Source organism: Accipiter gentilis, chromosome 1 (assembly GCF_929443795.1).
Source record: "Accipiter gentilis chromosome 1, bAccGen1.1, whole genome shotgun sequence".
NCBI classification, from domain to species: domain Eukaryota; kingdom Metazoa; phylum Chordata; class Aves; order Accipitriformes; family Accipitridae; genus Astur; species Astur gentilis.
Window position 1 is genome coordinate 578,828 of NC_064880.1, and position 14,990 is coordinate 593,817.

Below are 14,990 nucleotides of genomic sequence, written 5' to 3' on the forward strand. Positions count from 1 at the left end.
CGCAATCCCAAAAGCTCTTGCTCTCAGCTTTGCTTCGTAACGTGTACGCAAAACCCTCAGTTGTTACCATGAAGCAAATTGTTTTCAAAAAAGAAAGTTCAGCCTGTTAAGTTGTAAAAGTTGTCTTTTGTTAAAAGCAGATTAGGAAGGGTGAAGACTCCTTACCCCACTGAAATCACACAAAACTCATGGTGGAAGGAATCAAATACAAGGGGAAAAAGCCTGAGACAGCACTTTAATCCTTTTATTCCACCTTTTCTCCCTTCATCATACAAAAACAAAACTAAAAACATTTTCCATTCTGGTTCATGTCCAAAACGATGCGTGAACTAATCGAGTGTAAAAACAGTTGCTTGGCGTTGCATCGGTTAAAGCAAATGTAACGTTTGCTCTTCCTACCCTGCAGCTCTCCTCCATTCCTGTTTTTGCTATAATTCAGTCCATTCCCAATATGTCACTGGAAAGACTATTTGCAAAAGCAGGAATAAGAAACAGACTCTTTATTTCTTTGTGAATTTATTTTCAGTTTCTTCAGTCTAAGGCTCCCCCCGTTTACCAAGTGTCTCCATCTGGAAGCCTCCTCATAAGCCAACTTTATAGACGAAGTGATGATCCGCAAGTGAAACACTTTCATCTGGTAGACGGTATTTAGTTATTCTGGACTGACGCTGCCAGGCTGAGTGAGTGAAGAAAATGCAGCAGAAAAACTGTATCACATTGTCTCAAGATTTAATAATTTTCCCACAAATATTCACTCACCTCTTAGAGCAAACCCCTTCTCCAGAGCTCATTGCCCAGCACACCTTAAGGAACGAGATAGGGGATAGGGATTCCCCAACAGGGAGGCACCCAACCCAGCATGGCCCTTCATTTCACAGCAGGTACTTCATTTAAGACCGGGGAAAAGCACAGGAGTGAAAGCAACCTGCAGCTGCACTTACACCCATTTACCTCCTGCTAAATGGAGAAAGTCCTTCAGACTTTGGACCAAACAGAAATATTGGCGCACAGTACTCAAAATCAAGCATGGGCTCAAGTCACTTTGCAAGAGCTGCGATTAGGACAGTTTTGTGTGTGCCAGGGTAATGAGAAATAACGTGGACCCTCTTCCTTCCCCCTGACCACGCCGGCACCGCCCGCGGGACCACGCCGAGCCAGCGGTCCCCTGATCTCCTCCAGGAAGAGCCATCCTTGTCCCGTGAGCCCCACGCACAAGTTAGTTAATTACATCGGACCAAAAGCATCCCGAGGACAGCTGCCTTCATCTGCCGACGTTTCATGCTAGCCGTTATCGATTTTCCCCTCATGCTGCGCTGCCCAGAAGTAGTAATGCCACTAACCTGCTTTGTGAGCGGCAAGCTTGGAGCATTTCAGCTCTCAAAGTTCTCTCCCAAAGGTGAATTTTTCCAGAGTGTTGCACAGCAATGCACCGGTGGCTTGGTACAAGTTAGTCCATGCAGGAAATAAAGCCAAATATTTTATAGCATATCTCTGAATAAACAACTCCTGCCTGCTAAAACAGCAACCAGTGCATCCATTTTCTTGCCGAGGCAAGGCTCCAAGCAGACGCGGTGCCAACTGCACCAGACTTGGGCAAAGAATCTCCTCCAACATCATACGCAAGGCAGTGGCCCTGATCTCAGCTGAACCTTCTTTCTGAGACACCCAGGTATTAAGAAAGCTTTTATTGCTGAAGTTATACACCGTAAAATAAGCGACAACAATTAAAGGATTAGGTACGTTACAGGTCCGTTGAAGGATAAAATCTCCTTGACGCATATAGGGCGTTAGGAAAAGATGGCAAAACCCACGACCATTTGCTGTGAATTTATGTTACTGCAAGTGAATACAGTAGGATCCTGATATAGAAAATGAATTCTTGATATGAATGTTCCCTTCAGAAGAGACTCTCGGGAGACCCATTCCAGATTTAACGATAATCCATATTCCCCTTCAGAAACGGTAAACCAACTCTCTGATTTCCCCAGGACCGCCACAGACGCGTGGATCATTAAGATGCCATCACAACCCTACGTTCTGGATGCTGTAAACACCACCTGGAATAGGTAACAGAATAAAACTCAACCACAGCTCATGAGTCAACACCTTCCATATTTCCGTATGAGCATCTGCCCGTTGCATCCCTCGTAGAGACGTGCATACCACAGCAAAGACGGGGAGATGCTGTTGGGCTCTGTGCCCTCTAACGAGTTACGGGAGATTAAGGGAGCAGCTGGTTAGGAATGGCGAAAGTCAAACACTGGGAGAGATGTAAGGAAAATACTGTTAGGAGTGATGATGAAGAACAGATTTGTACAAAAACTGTCACTCCTCTCTGAGTAGTTCTTCTCCTTTGCTTTCAGGGCTGCGCTTGTTTGCGTTAATGTATGCACACGTGTGTGTCATATTTTCAGAAAGCCTTTCACATTAAACTCTCCTTTCTCCTCCAAAGCCACCCTGCAGTATTTCTCTGGAATGCATTAAGCAGCCCGACTGAACAATGCAATCCTAATTAGTTTGCAAACTACCCAGCTCACCTCTGAGGGCGAGCAAAGCCCATGTAAATTAAAGCGAATTGGATCAGACTGTCCTAGGAATAGTCCTCCAGATTAGTGCTGCCTGAGCGGGCGATCTCACAAGTTGCTTTCACCCTCCAGTAATAACTTACCAGTAGATTTCACCGACAAGAGCAGGGAATTGAGCGATGCGGTAACATTTTGCAGTTTGATATTCCATGATGGGTTATTTTACAGAATACAGAAAAGCCCATTTGGTCATTTACTAAAAGGAAGAGTCATCTTGTTCTTAGCATGTATTCCCAGCTCGGAGGCTGTAAGAGCAAATGACGCTATTATCACCCAGGTTGTACTGCCTGCGCAATACTGAGTTCAGGTACGGTGCGTTTTCAGACCCAAACGCGAAAGAAACCCTTTGCAAAGTTTTGACGGTGATGTCCCAGGGTTTATGCAGTAATTGAATAATCTAAAATTTCCATTCCTGTCCTCGTGGACTAATCTGTAACGGTGTTAAGGGACTGTTATGATATTAATTAAATACAAGTCCTGCATACAAAATTGATACTCTGCATCTCCATCTCCACAAGGGAGTTTCTCTCTTAATAAGACTTAAATCAAGTTTTACTTTTTTTTTTTTTTTGGTTTTGTTTTGTTTTGAGGAATTCATAAAGATTACCATATTGCACTGAGATAACATACATCTATCTAGGAGAGAACGCGATCTTTCAAGTATAGGAGCTCTGGAGCATTCCTCTTGTCCTCTGACCCGGAATTAGCGGCGTCAGACTAAACGAAGGCTGATGAACGACCCTTCCCGACGAGCCGCGGCTGCTGGCGGTGGGGGTCACTGCTCAGCTGGCAGCGCCGCTCCCCTTGCCGCCCCAGCACCGAACAGCAGCGTCTCGGCTGACGGATGCGCTGCTGCGGCTCAACCCTTGGCTGTTGTAGAGCATCGGGCTCCTGCCAGCCATTTGGCAAAGTCCCACCGCAGGTAGCGTCGCTCGTGCCGAGAGAGGGACTTGGCTCTGCCCCGAGCTTGAGAGAACCCTTTTCTCTGACTTCTCTTCAGGCGGCGGGGTTTGGAGAGACCAAAATATCCTCGGTACAGGATAAAGAGCAACAGAATCGGCGCCGACCTTCCAAACCGCAGAGGATAAAAGGGAAACTTACTATAAAAACATGACCTCATTGCCATTTCGGCAGCAGTTTACTATGAATTCACGTGAATGCGCCATTGCCGGGCACCCGGACAGGGTCACGCAGAAGAAAAGGCAAATGCACCAGCTGAGCCAACCAACTGTAAAGTCGGAGCAGCGCCAGTCCGGAATGATGTTAAAGCTATTTCAACACTCCCCTTACTATTATTTATTAGTTAAAATTTTTAATTATGTGGATTGATTAGGAACACATCACCAGGGATCCTAATTAATTAGAATTTTAAAAAGGATCACGGACTGGAGATTTTTAATGGATTCCACAAAGAATTACACAAAGAGGTATATTAAGGGAAAGGCCAAATTAACTTCTCCTTTCTGGTTTATCCAGCATTTTCTAACAGGATTGTGCATCAGATTAACCAAGTAATAGCCCAAACCCTCATGCACAGTGATGCTAACCAAGACAGTAGCTTGAGCATTTCAGGCAGTTATAATTTAACATCCTCTTGGCTAATTAGTTTATTCCTCCCATTCCTTACTTATTTAAATTAGTGTATTCCTATTTAAATTAGTTTCTTCCTTATTTACATCCTAAATTTGCTTTAGCTGCCTCGTCCATGTTCACCAAATCCTTTTATATGGTAGGGGTAGGCACCAACATCCCCAAGTACCTGGCGTAAACTTTTTGTTTCCAAGTGCTTTTCTTTCCCTTACCCAAAACTTGCAAAGACACAGGAGCCATCACACTGATGACACTGAGGACGTAATTAATTATTAAATCTACTAATACAAGTCCCTTTTCAGAACTGGCTGGTCAGTAGTTTCACCAGCCAACATGTTTCTCCTTCTCGCCTATTAGCTGCAGTTTCCAAAGCTCTGTTTGGATGCTATTGATGCTCTTGGCTGTCGGCTTTGCAAGTATTTTTCCATCAGCGCGACGATGATACCTATTTATCTTCTGGCTGCAACAGTCGCTGAGATGATCTGGCAGTGCCACAAGGCAGACAGTTATTTCATGCCCTGTTAAACCCTAATGTGGTTAACTACAGTATCGCTCCAACTTTGAAAAAAGCCTTTTTTTATTATTTTAAATCTGTTGCCTCTGTGCCCAAGTAAAGAACATCGCTTCCTATTAGGATGGTATCAGAAACATAAACCCGTAACGCTATCTGTGAAGTACCACGGTGTACTGATCGAGTAATTAATTAAGAAGGTTAAAAATACCTAATTCTGCTGCCCAAGCAGCACTTAGAGGTCAAGAAAACAAACTTTTCCTGCATCGTTCAGAACGGCGACTGGCAGCAATCACTCAGATGCCGCCCTGGCAGCGAGATGGGACAGCAAGGGGCATCAGGGCAGGTCAGCGAGGGGGCTGCGCGGCAGAGCGCTGCGGCTTCTCCTCCGGCCTCTGGAAACCGCAAACATGCTTCCAGGCACGCTCGGCACACCAGAGGTTTCTACAGTGGACCCAACTCTTCTAGACCCAGATTTATGTGGGAGTTAAGTTGCAGACCCAAGCCTCTATCTGCCTGTTCCTCTTGGTTTCTTTTCTTCTGCCTTTGCCTACATAAACTGCGACGACTTGAATCATCGCTTCCTTTGTACGCTCTGATACCCGGGGGGGAAAAAAATTAATTTCTTTTCATCACTCAGATGATCAGTCTGCATTTTGATAACCGTTGGTGCTACTTAACACATAGATTTATGTAGAGGTTGCGTTCCTCCAGTTTTGAGCCCCAGTAAAAATTGCCATTAACTGCTCACAGTGTTGGCTCAGGAGCCAGGTTTGTGCTCGGTTGTCGCTTTATCTGCTGCAAGACCTACCAAGTGTAAAACTGGCCGCATCCCGCCTCTGCCAAAGCCAGGAGGCTCAGAGCTGGGTCTGCTGGGCTTTGCAGTGAGAAGATTGAGGGATGACTTGATGAGAGGGCGTAAGTACCTTCTTGGAGATAAAATACCGGGTATTAAAGGGCTCTTAAGCTGGAGAAAGAGGTGGGAATGAACGGCCGAACCCCGGCACATCCAAATCACAAAGCAAGTACTCTGACACTTATTTTCTTAAGTGGCGAATGTGATCAGCCACAGGAAGAAACCCTGAAAGCTGTGTGTTCTCCAGCACCTGCTACATCCAATTTCAGATTTGTTACCTTCCAGAGACACACTTCAATCAAATAGAAATTATTGGGTTCAGTGCAGGGCTATTTGAGTTAAATATGAAGGCCACGCACATCCATGCAGTCAGGCACTCTAGGGGTTGATGGCTCTGTCTTTGAAAAAAGATGTCAGAAAGTGTTTATTTAATCATGTGTATGTGCGGTAGCCAACGGTCGCCACCACCCTCCTACAGGTAAGCTCCGCAGCGCAGGTTTTGGTATTCTGCATTGTTAAAGTTCACAGCAGTTAATCAAATCATGCTCTGCAAACCCGAAACAAAAACAATGCACAATTTCCATTATGCTGACTTTTTTTTTGAGGCCTGTCATAATAAAACATTGTTATTGGATGTAAAAATTATGGAACAAAGTTATGCCTCTCTGGTGTAATATAATGCAATCCATTTAATACTATTTTAAACCCCAAAACCTCATTAAAGCAGACAAGAACGTAAGAATGACAAATCACCCACGAGGAAGCCGGAGCACGAGATGCGTTCCAGGCGCTTGGCCGCTTTGCATCCCCCGCGCCGAATTCGGAAACACCGCGCGGTGTGGAACCCCCGCCGGCCCCCAACTCCCGGAGCCACACTGGACATCAGCCGGACGCGAGAAAGGTTAATGCCGTGCAAAACATCTGCCAAGACGGGCCTGGGGGGTGAGGTTGGAAAGCTCGGCTTAGCCCAAACTCCAGCCTGAAAGCTATCGGACATGCCTTGAGGTAACGGGTTAAGCCTGGCCCGTCACTGAACACCGCCGATTGCTCCAAACGCTGCCGTCCGTGCTGGGTTATGCTCGCGTGCCTGGGTGCAGCCTCCTATGCGGAGTGATGCATGCAGCCCGTGAGCTGCAGAAATCAGTACAGCTTATACAAATAAATACCCTTACGGCTTTGCTCTTCGTGTGCTGGAATTAGAGTATTTCTTGATGACACAGCTAAATGCTACAATTACATCTTTGAACACCCTTTTACCATTTTGGCCCCAAGTTCAGTATCAAAATGTGGGGAATACAGCCTGGGGTCTTAGGAACTAAGCCAGGCAAAGCTCTGCAGCTGGACTTCTGCTATCAGAAAATGTAATTCCCAGTTAATAAAATAGAAAAGAAAAAGTTAAATACACATACTTCTTGTCCACATCTGTGCAGACCTTTAACGTCAGAAGTGATCAGTGAGATCAAACAGCTCCTGTCTCACGCAGACGGACTTTAAGAACAAATAGTTGTGTCAAACAACGACACGTTTTAGAACACACAGGCTTATTCCAGAAATTCTGTGTCAGGTGAAATCATCCACCTGCATTTCTCTGAATGGCTAAATGCCATCAGTAGAGCAACAGTCTCCTTCAAAACACGCCTTGAAGCAGAGTCCAATTCTGGTCTGAATTCAACAGAAATTCTACTTCTGCATACTGGAAGACCAACACTGAGTAAGCATACGGAAAATTACAGTAATTGCTACCAAAAACTAGCTGGTATTTTGTGAGAATCAAAGCATATACATACAAAGCTGATGCGGTAAAAAAAATGCTTACCAACCCACCCCAAGATGTTTGGTCGCCCTTGTGAAGTACCTGTTACAAAAAGCAGGCGTTCTACCAAAAGATGCTTGGTGTGGAGACGCTTCCGTGTCTTTCGTCAGCACCGCTACTGTACAACCTCACGGCAACCAGAGAGCAGTAACGCAATCCGACAGTGAGGCTATATGCAAATTTTGTTCAAAGTAGTAACAAAAACCGTGCCTATATTTTGGGGGGTGGGAAGCTGGGATTCAGCAAATATAAACCTTTTTCTGAACGTGTGGACAACTTCACGTTGAACGAACTTTGAGGAGCTGTTGCTTCCCAGCCCAGCTATCAGCCAAACCCACCCCCACTCCGTTCTCCTACCTCCACTCCTTGGACCTTCAGTTTCATGTGATCCTCTCGGGTGGTTTTCCCATCTTTCCTTTTTTTCCAGCAATATCCATCTTTCCTGTATTTCACCTTCTTCCTATTGTACAGGATCATAGAACCATTCTGCGGTCTGGAAGCAAGAAACAGTTTTGGATTACATAACGAAAAAAACCCACCCTAAGACAGTTTATGAAGCAATGCACTACAGACTAGAAAAAGTCTCTACAGAAAAGCAATATTCTCTATTTGGCATAATACAAATTTTCACTGTTTGTTGCTTCTAACTGGATTAATTGATGTTTTGCAATCTGCAAAATTTTACTTGAGAATCTTGTACCTAATGAAGTAAGCATGCCAGTGAGAGGTATTAATAAAAAAAAAAAAAAACCAACAAGGAAAGCTTATCATAAAATAGTCAGTGTCTTCACAGGATATGTTATGATTGGGATCAGCTACATGCTGAAAATTAGGAAAGACAGGTTAAGGAAAAAAAAGGATCGTTATTATTTTATGACAGACAATCTCTCTCTTTTTAACGCATCAGTGGGATTAGGCAACAAACACCTCTAACACAGCACCAGAATACGGATGTTGGCTTAAAAAGGCAATAAACAGGCAAAAAAGAATGGAAGGAAAAAGGCATGAGCTTATACATTGGTTTCGCTGTTCCTGCTTAGATCAGTGTTAGACATGGACTAACTTTCTCTCTTCTGAGCACCTCCTTGACTTAAAAGACACATGAAAACATTTTCCGCTTAGAAACCAGGTTGATGCTTTAGAATATCAATAAAGGCAAATTGATGCTTGCCCAACAGACAGGAGTCACCAGCTATTTGGCGTATGACAGTATTTCACAGAAACGTTTTGCTATCTGCTAACCCAACACACAATAGGGGCATTTCTGCTGCAATACTGAAAACCAGAAAATACCCCCCCCCCCCCCCCCCCCCCCACATCACTGCAAAGACAGCATGCATCCCATGCAGGCAGCAGTGCTGTAGATGCTGCAGACATTTACAGTGGTGCATTAGTCACAGTAATTTGGCTTTAGGACACCAAGAACAGAAAGAAAAACAATGACATTAGCAGCAGCAGCAGCAATAACTTTCACAGGAAAGCTTTGGCTGGAGCCTTTTGATAAAGGAAGGCACCTGAACTTGTACAAACAAACCAAAGTAACAGAAAGAAGCCTTTCAGGATTGAGAGAGAGGGTCTGGATTCCCCCCGCCCCCCATCCAGTCCACACGTCGCATCGGACCTCGCACCCCTCCACTTTTTGGACACTAGCAGCCAGGCGTTTTCAGACGGAGCAGAGCAATACCTGGAATTGCTAAAAATGCCACCGAGTATTTTCACTTGCCCAGCCAACGCAAGGAAGCTTTTTAAATAAATAAGCCAAACTAAGCGCTTTGTGTCCATGCAACATTGGCTTGTGACCTCAGAGCCACGCCGAAGGTGCAAAAATCAGTGCCTGGCCCAGCTGGAAAAGCATCTGCCTTCCCTCCCGCTTCTGTCTTTCAAACAGCATGACACTACGAAATAAGCACAAGAACAAGCTTCTGCAGGTACCCTCTCCTCATTTTTCTCTAACAAAATACTCTGGTTGAAGACAGCCGCCTTCACCCATGTTTATCACATAATAATAGGGCAGTAACATCGATGTAAAAGCCGTTAATTATAGAGTAACTCATCCCAGTGCTCCATTAAGTGCATAAAGGCACCTTACTACTGAGGAAAACAAGCTCATAATGGTTTTCTACCACCAGTGGCTGGCTGAAATCACCTAGATCAACCAATACAACACCCTTCCTCCGTCAAAGCAAACACCATTGGGGAGCACGGGATCTGCTACCAAACCCCCATCCTTTTCCCTTGTCTCTGCATGTAAGCATGCAGCTTGGGTACACACAAAAGGATGTCCTGCCAGCTTTACACTCAGCATTTGCTCTCCAGAACACACGGGCACATCACAAATTTAATGAATGTGGATGAGAAACTGCTGCACAAAGTCTCTTTTAGTATGAAAACAGACTTTCTGCTTCTGCAAACATTTGCAAGACCGAAATGGCCTTTGATCTAAGTGATTATGAGCACATCCTTTTACTAAAACAGAACTTATAGACTTAATTTTCTTCCACATACACGCAAATATTTATTCCCTGTGACCAGAAACCCGAGCTCCGTTTGTTCCCCCCAGCTACGTCTCCTCCTCCTGCCCTGAAAATAAACACTTGGGTGTCAGGACAACCACGGCGTCTATTTGACAGCGACGTAGATAGTGCAGGGTTAATTCAGTGGAGATATTACATATCTTGTTTCGGTGTTTCTTCTATAAACCTCCCGTTGCTGCGCATGTCAGCTCAAACCCTTCTCAAAAGATCAAAGTTTTCCCCTTGTTGCCGTCAGGGAGACATGCCCTATGGCTTACGACGAGTTACCTGCACGTTTAGGGCGAGTAAGGAAAAGACGGCACGGGAATTTATCTCCTGTCTAGTGCCTCGGCACTCGCATGCGCGGCTTTTCGGAAAACATACACTCAAAGGACTGGAAGGAGGACCAGAAAGTTTTCTGATGTGAGCAAAATACTGCTTTTTCTTGCCTGCAGTGCCCCAAGAGCGTGCGGGTGAAGGGACCGCAGAGCTGAGCTCTGCAACCTTGCTGCTGTTCTGCAAGGCTGGAATCAGGTTTTTGTTGGCTTATTTCTGCGATGAAAAAAGAACACCGTAAGAGGTCACTGGAAAACAGTTAACGAGATTTATACGAAATAAAGCACAATGGAACAAAATCTCCTAAGGATCTCTGGAGCAGCTGTCGATTTTGATAAGAGTGTATCGAGTTGCTTTAAGGCTCATAGAAAGCAACTGGTTTTTAAAGATATCTTCATAAAACGAGAGGCAATTTTAACCTGATATACATTGCTATTGTATTTCACTTGTTGTAAGAAAGAACAGAAAGGGAAGATCTCCTGTGCTTATCTCTGGCACACAAACACAGCCAAGAGCAGCAAATTGATGGTTGCGGGAAGACTCAGCAGATGAGGTCCGACAGGGATTCCCAGGACGCACGACGGGTGCAACTCCAACCCAGATCTCCTCTGGAGGTTTTGCCGCTCAACCTGAATTTGGGGGATTTCGTTCGTACCCCTGCAGAAGAGGGGGACGAAACCGCACGCCTAAGCATGGGCTACCCGGGACTGCAATTCCCTACTGGCTCCTGCGGGCGCGTGTTTAGGAAGCCTGCAGCCAAGGCAAGGTCGGCTTGCCTGCGCATCATCAGACACGGAAAGCAATCGTCTTCCTCTGTACCAAACTCCACCTGGAACCACGGCAATAACAACAAGTACTGGAACATTAACGGAAATTTACTTCATTTGATTAGCTACTACTTTGCAGCTCTTTTCATTAATGCGGGACTAAATGGAAAATAATAAACCAGTATTTTAATATTAAGGTACAGCTGAAAGCAAGCCAGCCAGAGTGATGGAGACCCACCGAGAAGCCTGTCTGTGCTTGCAGCATGCGGTGCTGGGGCTGCCGGAGGGGACCCCCGCAGAGCCTGGCCCCCACGGGGCCCCCCTCCCTCGTCCCTCCCCGGTGGGGACGGCCACAGCCCAGTTTTGCAAGTTTTGCATCAGGTATGACAAAAGGCAGACTCGTGGCCGTGAAATGGCAGCACGGCCTCACAGCAGGTCGCCTCACCTGTATTCGCTCTACATCAAACACCAGGCTACTCCGCGTACTCGCTCCGGCTGGTTCCCCAGGATAGTGCGGAAAGGTCAGTAGCATTTCCCCCTCGGCTCAGAATAAATTTTTTTGCAATGAGACAAGAAAGGGTTTGTCGCTCTTACAAAAAAAGGCAGTGAACAAAAGGCAAGGAATTGGGAACAGGCGAACGGAGCAATCCTAAACCGTGAGCCCCCCCCCCCCCAGCAGCGGAGTCGACGAGCACTTTGCCTGCCTGCCTGCCTTCCAGTAAATCACTGTATTCAGTTTAGGCTGGCAACACCAACAATGCAAACCTTGGCGACCACTGCTGCTGCCCCATGAGCAGAGATGCGCACCCCATCCTCAAACTCACACACACAGCCCCCCGAAACCCCTGTGAGCCCGGGTGCGACGGCAGCGACCTGCCCTCGGCACCGGCAGCCAGGCACGTCGCTTGTCCGTCTCCCCAGCAGCTGCGCCGGAGCGAGCGGCTGAGCCCCGAAACAAGGGCAGCCGGGCTCTTGGCAGAGACGGTGCAATTATTTCTGGTCCCACTGTGTGGAGCTTGCAGGATGGTCTACTTGCTTACAGACCCAAATAGCAGGCAGCAAAGTTGCAACTCTGAATTTCCTCTCTTTTATGAGCCTGTGGCATTTAAAAGCTGCCTGATCTCTATTTAGGTTTCTTGCTTGTGGCCTGGGGGAAGGAGGGGCAAGGACAGGAAGAGTAATTGCGGAGCAGAAAGCCTTTTGTCTTAACTATTGATGAGATCGGAGATGCTTCCCTCCCTCTCCCTGTTATTTACCACCACGGCTCTCACATCAATTGCCACAACAGCATAAGAGCTACTTTTGCCCAAATTGTTCCTGCTACAGCCGGGAAGGAGATGCTAAATTCAATTTTGGGACTTATTTTCAAAGCGAACAATCATACCCTGCAGCTGACGGGTCTCAGGACCTGCTGGTTGCTTGGGGCTACCCGGGGCTCCTGAGGACGCTCACCTCCAGCTCAGGACCAGTCCAGGCCACCGGATAAACTGGGGTTTCTCGCAGTAACACGGGGAGAGGCGGTAACAGAGCGCTCGTACCAGCAGGAATCAGAGGGGCTTTCCAAGGAAGATTTTCCAGAAATGTCATTTTGGATTTGGCACCCAATTTAGCTGCACACACCTACCTCTACATCTACCTCCAAGTCCCGTTCTGAGGGGGGTTTGTTTCTTTTCTATAAAGTGCCTTACTTGGATAATAAGAATCTAAACCAACTCGTCTTATCATGAACACGAACCAGATGCAAGGAGGGAGTAAACAGAAAACAAGTTAAGATTAGGATATTTTGGTCATCTGATGCTGCCTCTCCACTGTGCTCATAAATTAAAGTCTTTGGCCTAAACAACCACGATGTTCCCCTGATCACGCTACCGCAATATTAATAAAGCTGTTCATCGCAACTAGCTCCCTCTAAATCGTCACATCAAGGTTTGGTAAATGTCAGATGTATCATTTAATAAAAACTATGTTTTACTGCCTAGGGAGCTCAGGTTGCTGAAAGGGAATTTCAAAATTGCAAAGCCAAAGGCGACTCTTTTTCCAGGACAACGGAGTAATATCAACCAGAACCCTTCCTCGAGAAGGTCCACGGCTCTAAAATTAATTTTTTATTTTATCATCTTGGATTTATTTCAGTTCCCTGCCAAGGCGGCTACTTAAGGCAGCTCAGTTCTTTACAATAAAAACACAAAATTAGGTGTGCGGCTGCTCACGGGGGCCCTACCAAAGCCAGAGGCATCAGCAGCCTCAGAGCTTGCCATCGGCCCAGAAAGCGCTTGTAACCGCACCGTGGCAGCGAGATGACCACTCTTCCAGTGAGCCGCAGGTCGCCGAAGCCGGGGGAAGGCTGCCTCGGCACAGCGGGTGAAATCCTCGCCTGGCTGTTGCTAACGCGAGGGTCGGGGCAGCTGCCCCTCGCTCCGTGCTGCCTGCGTACGCCATCCCCCGGAGCTGGAGGGCGACAACAGTAAAAACAATAAGCAGAAGGGTACGGCACACCGGACGCTTTCTGTGCCGTACTGGTGCACAAGCAGCAGCCGCCCCCAGCCCGAAGGTGAAGAAGCCCCCTCCATCCCTCCCTGCCGCACGCTGCACTGAGGAACGGCTCTTGCTAACCATCTGGATTATGCCATTTTTTATCCTGCAGAACTATTAGCTTTGTTTTCTCTGGCTATGAAGTTATCATGGAGTCGAGCGACAGCAAAAAGGGGACTATCTTCCATCTTCTGAATCTACGCATGTTAATAATGAGAAATTAACTTCCACTCTCCCAAAGGAGCAACCTACTGATGCAGAAACTGGCTGGAAAAAGCTGGAGTCTTGGAGGGAGCCCTGGAAAGAGAGACAAAGCCTTGTAATAAATCACTGCACGGAATCATTGTTTCCCAATGAACTCAAAGAGGATGAAGTCCTTGAATTTGCCTTCATCCTGAGAACCCTAACTCCTCCCACAGGTGTAAACCAAGCCAGCACAAGCACGAGGACACCCTTCTCTGAGGAGCTGCCTTGCTGGAAACCAAAGCCTCTCAAGAGCTTGCAGAGTGCACCGTGTTTGCATCCCAGAGTGCAGTGGGACCGACTGATGAAGTTGTGGTCCAAAACACTGACATCGCTCATACCCACGTCCCAGGGAATCCAAGCAAGCACTAAAGCAGGAGTCACAGTTAACCATGCTTGCTTTCTTCAATGGTTTTTGTGTGAGTTCCTAAAAGAGGAGCGCGATTGTTCTCCTGCTGAGCACGTCCAGAGTAGCTTCCCAGATTTGGGGTAAAAAAACATGCAAGTCATGACATGTCACACAACATGACACTACTATGTCATGAAACACCACTCAACATGACGCTACTATGTCAGGAGCCGGTGCTCTTACATACTGCAAGATAGTTCTACTTTTTAGCCTCCAAACTTGCAAAACACACGTCCTCCTCTTGCTGTGTGTTGTCTCCTGTTCCTGACAAGGAGGCAAAATCCTATCGACATGATTATAATGAAGAAACCTGTTCTACAAAGAAGTTGAGACAGCCCTCCCTCATCACACGCCTTAGTGGAGAAGTAGGGAAGTTCACAAAGCAGAAGAGACGGGTCAAAGCCCCCGGTGGGCTCCACCGACCACGATGCACGCCCTTACGGCTCCACCAAGAAGACAGCTGCAATACAAGCATGGGGCAAGGTGGAACGGGAAGGTGGCTCCAGAATGGGTTATCGTCATAAGAAATATTCTGCAAATAATGGACTAAAAAAGTGCCTCAAAATATTCTTCTCAAAAGTTAATTAAACTAAGGAGAGAGGACTGAGAATACGATACTCAAGGGAAATCACGTACCTCTTTGAAAACACCAAGAAAAATTGTGTGTGGCCAACACGGGGCACTTTAAAATAACACAGAGCATACATAATAACATCTGAAAAGACTGACACAGGCCGATAATTCCCTCATCTGATACTCGGACAATTTGCTTAAAAGCATCATCTATTCAGTTTATGTCACCGACTCGCTTTGCTTCGCTGGAAATCGTGTTTGG

The 14,990-nt window shown here is 46.4% G+C and overlaps 1 protein-coding gene across 8 annotated transcripts in view; it reads right to left on the reverse strand.

Moving 5' to 3' along the window:
* Positions 1-14,990, reverse strand: part of CAMTA1 (calmodulin binding transcription activator 1) — a 322,967-nt gene that overhangs the window by 200,038 nt on the left and 107,939 nt on the right. For all 8 annotated transcript variants that reach the window (XM_049803043.1, XM_049802953.1, XM_049802770.1 and 5 more), the window contains one exon: positions 7,713-7,848. In XM_049803043.1, the coding sequence (XP_049659000.1) occupies positions 7,713-7,848 (136 nt within the window). The remainder of the gene's footprint in view (positions 1-7,712; positions 7,849-14,990) is intronic.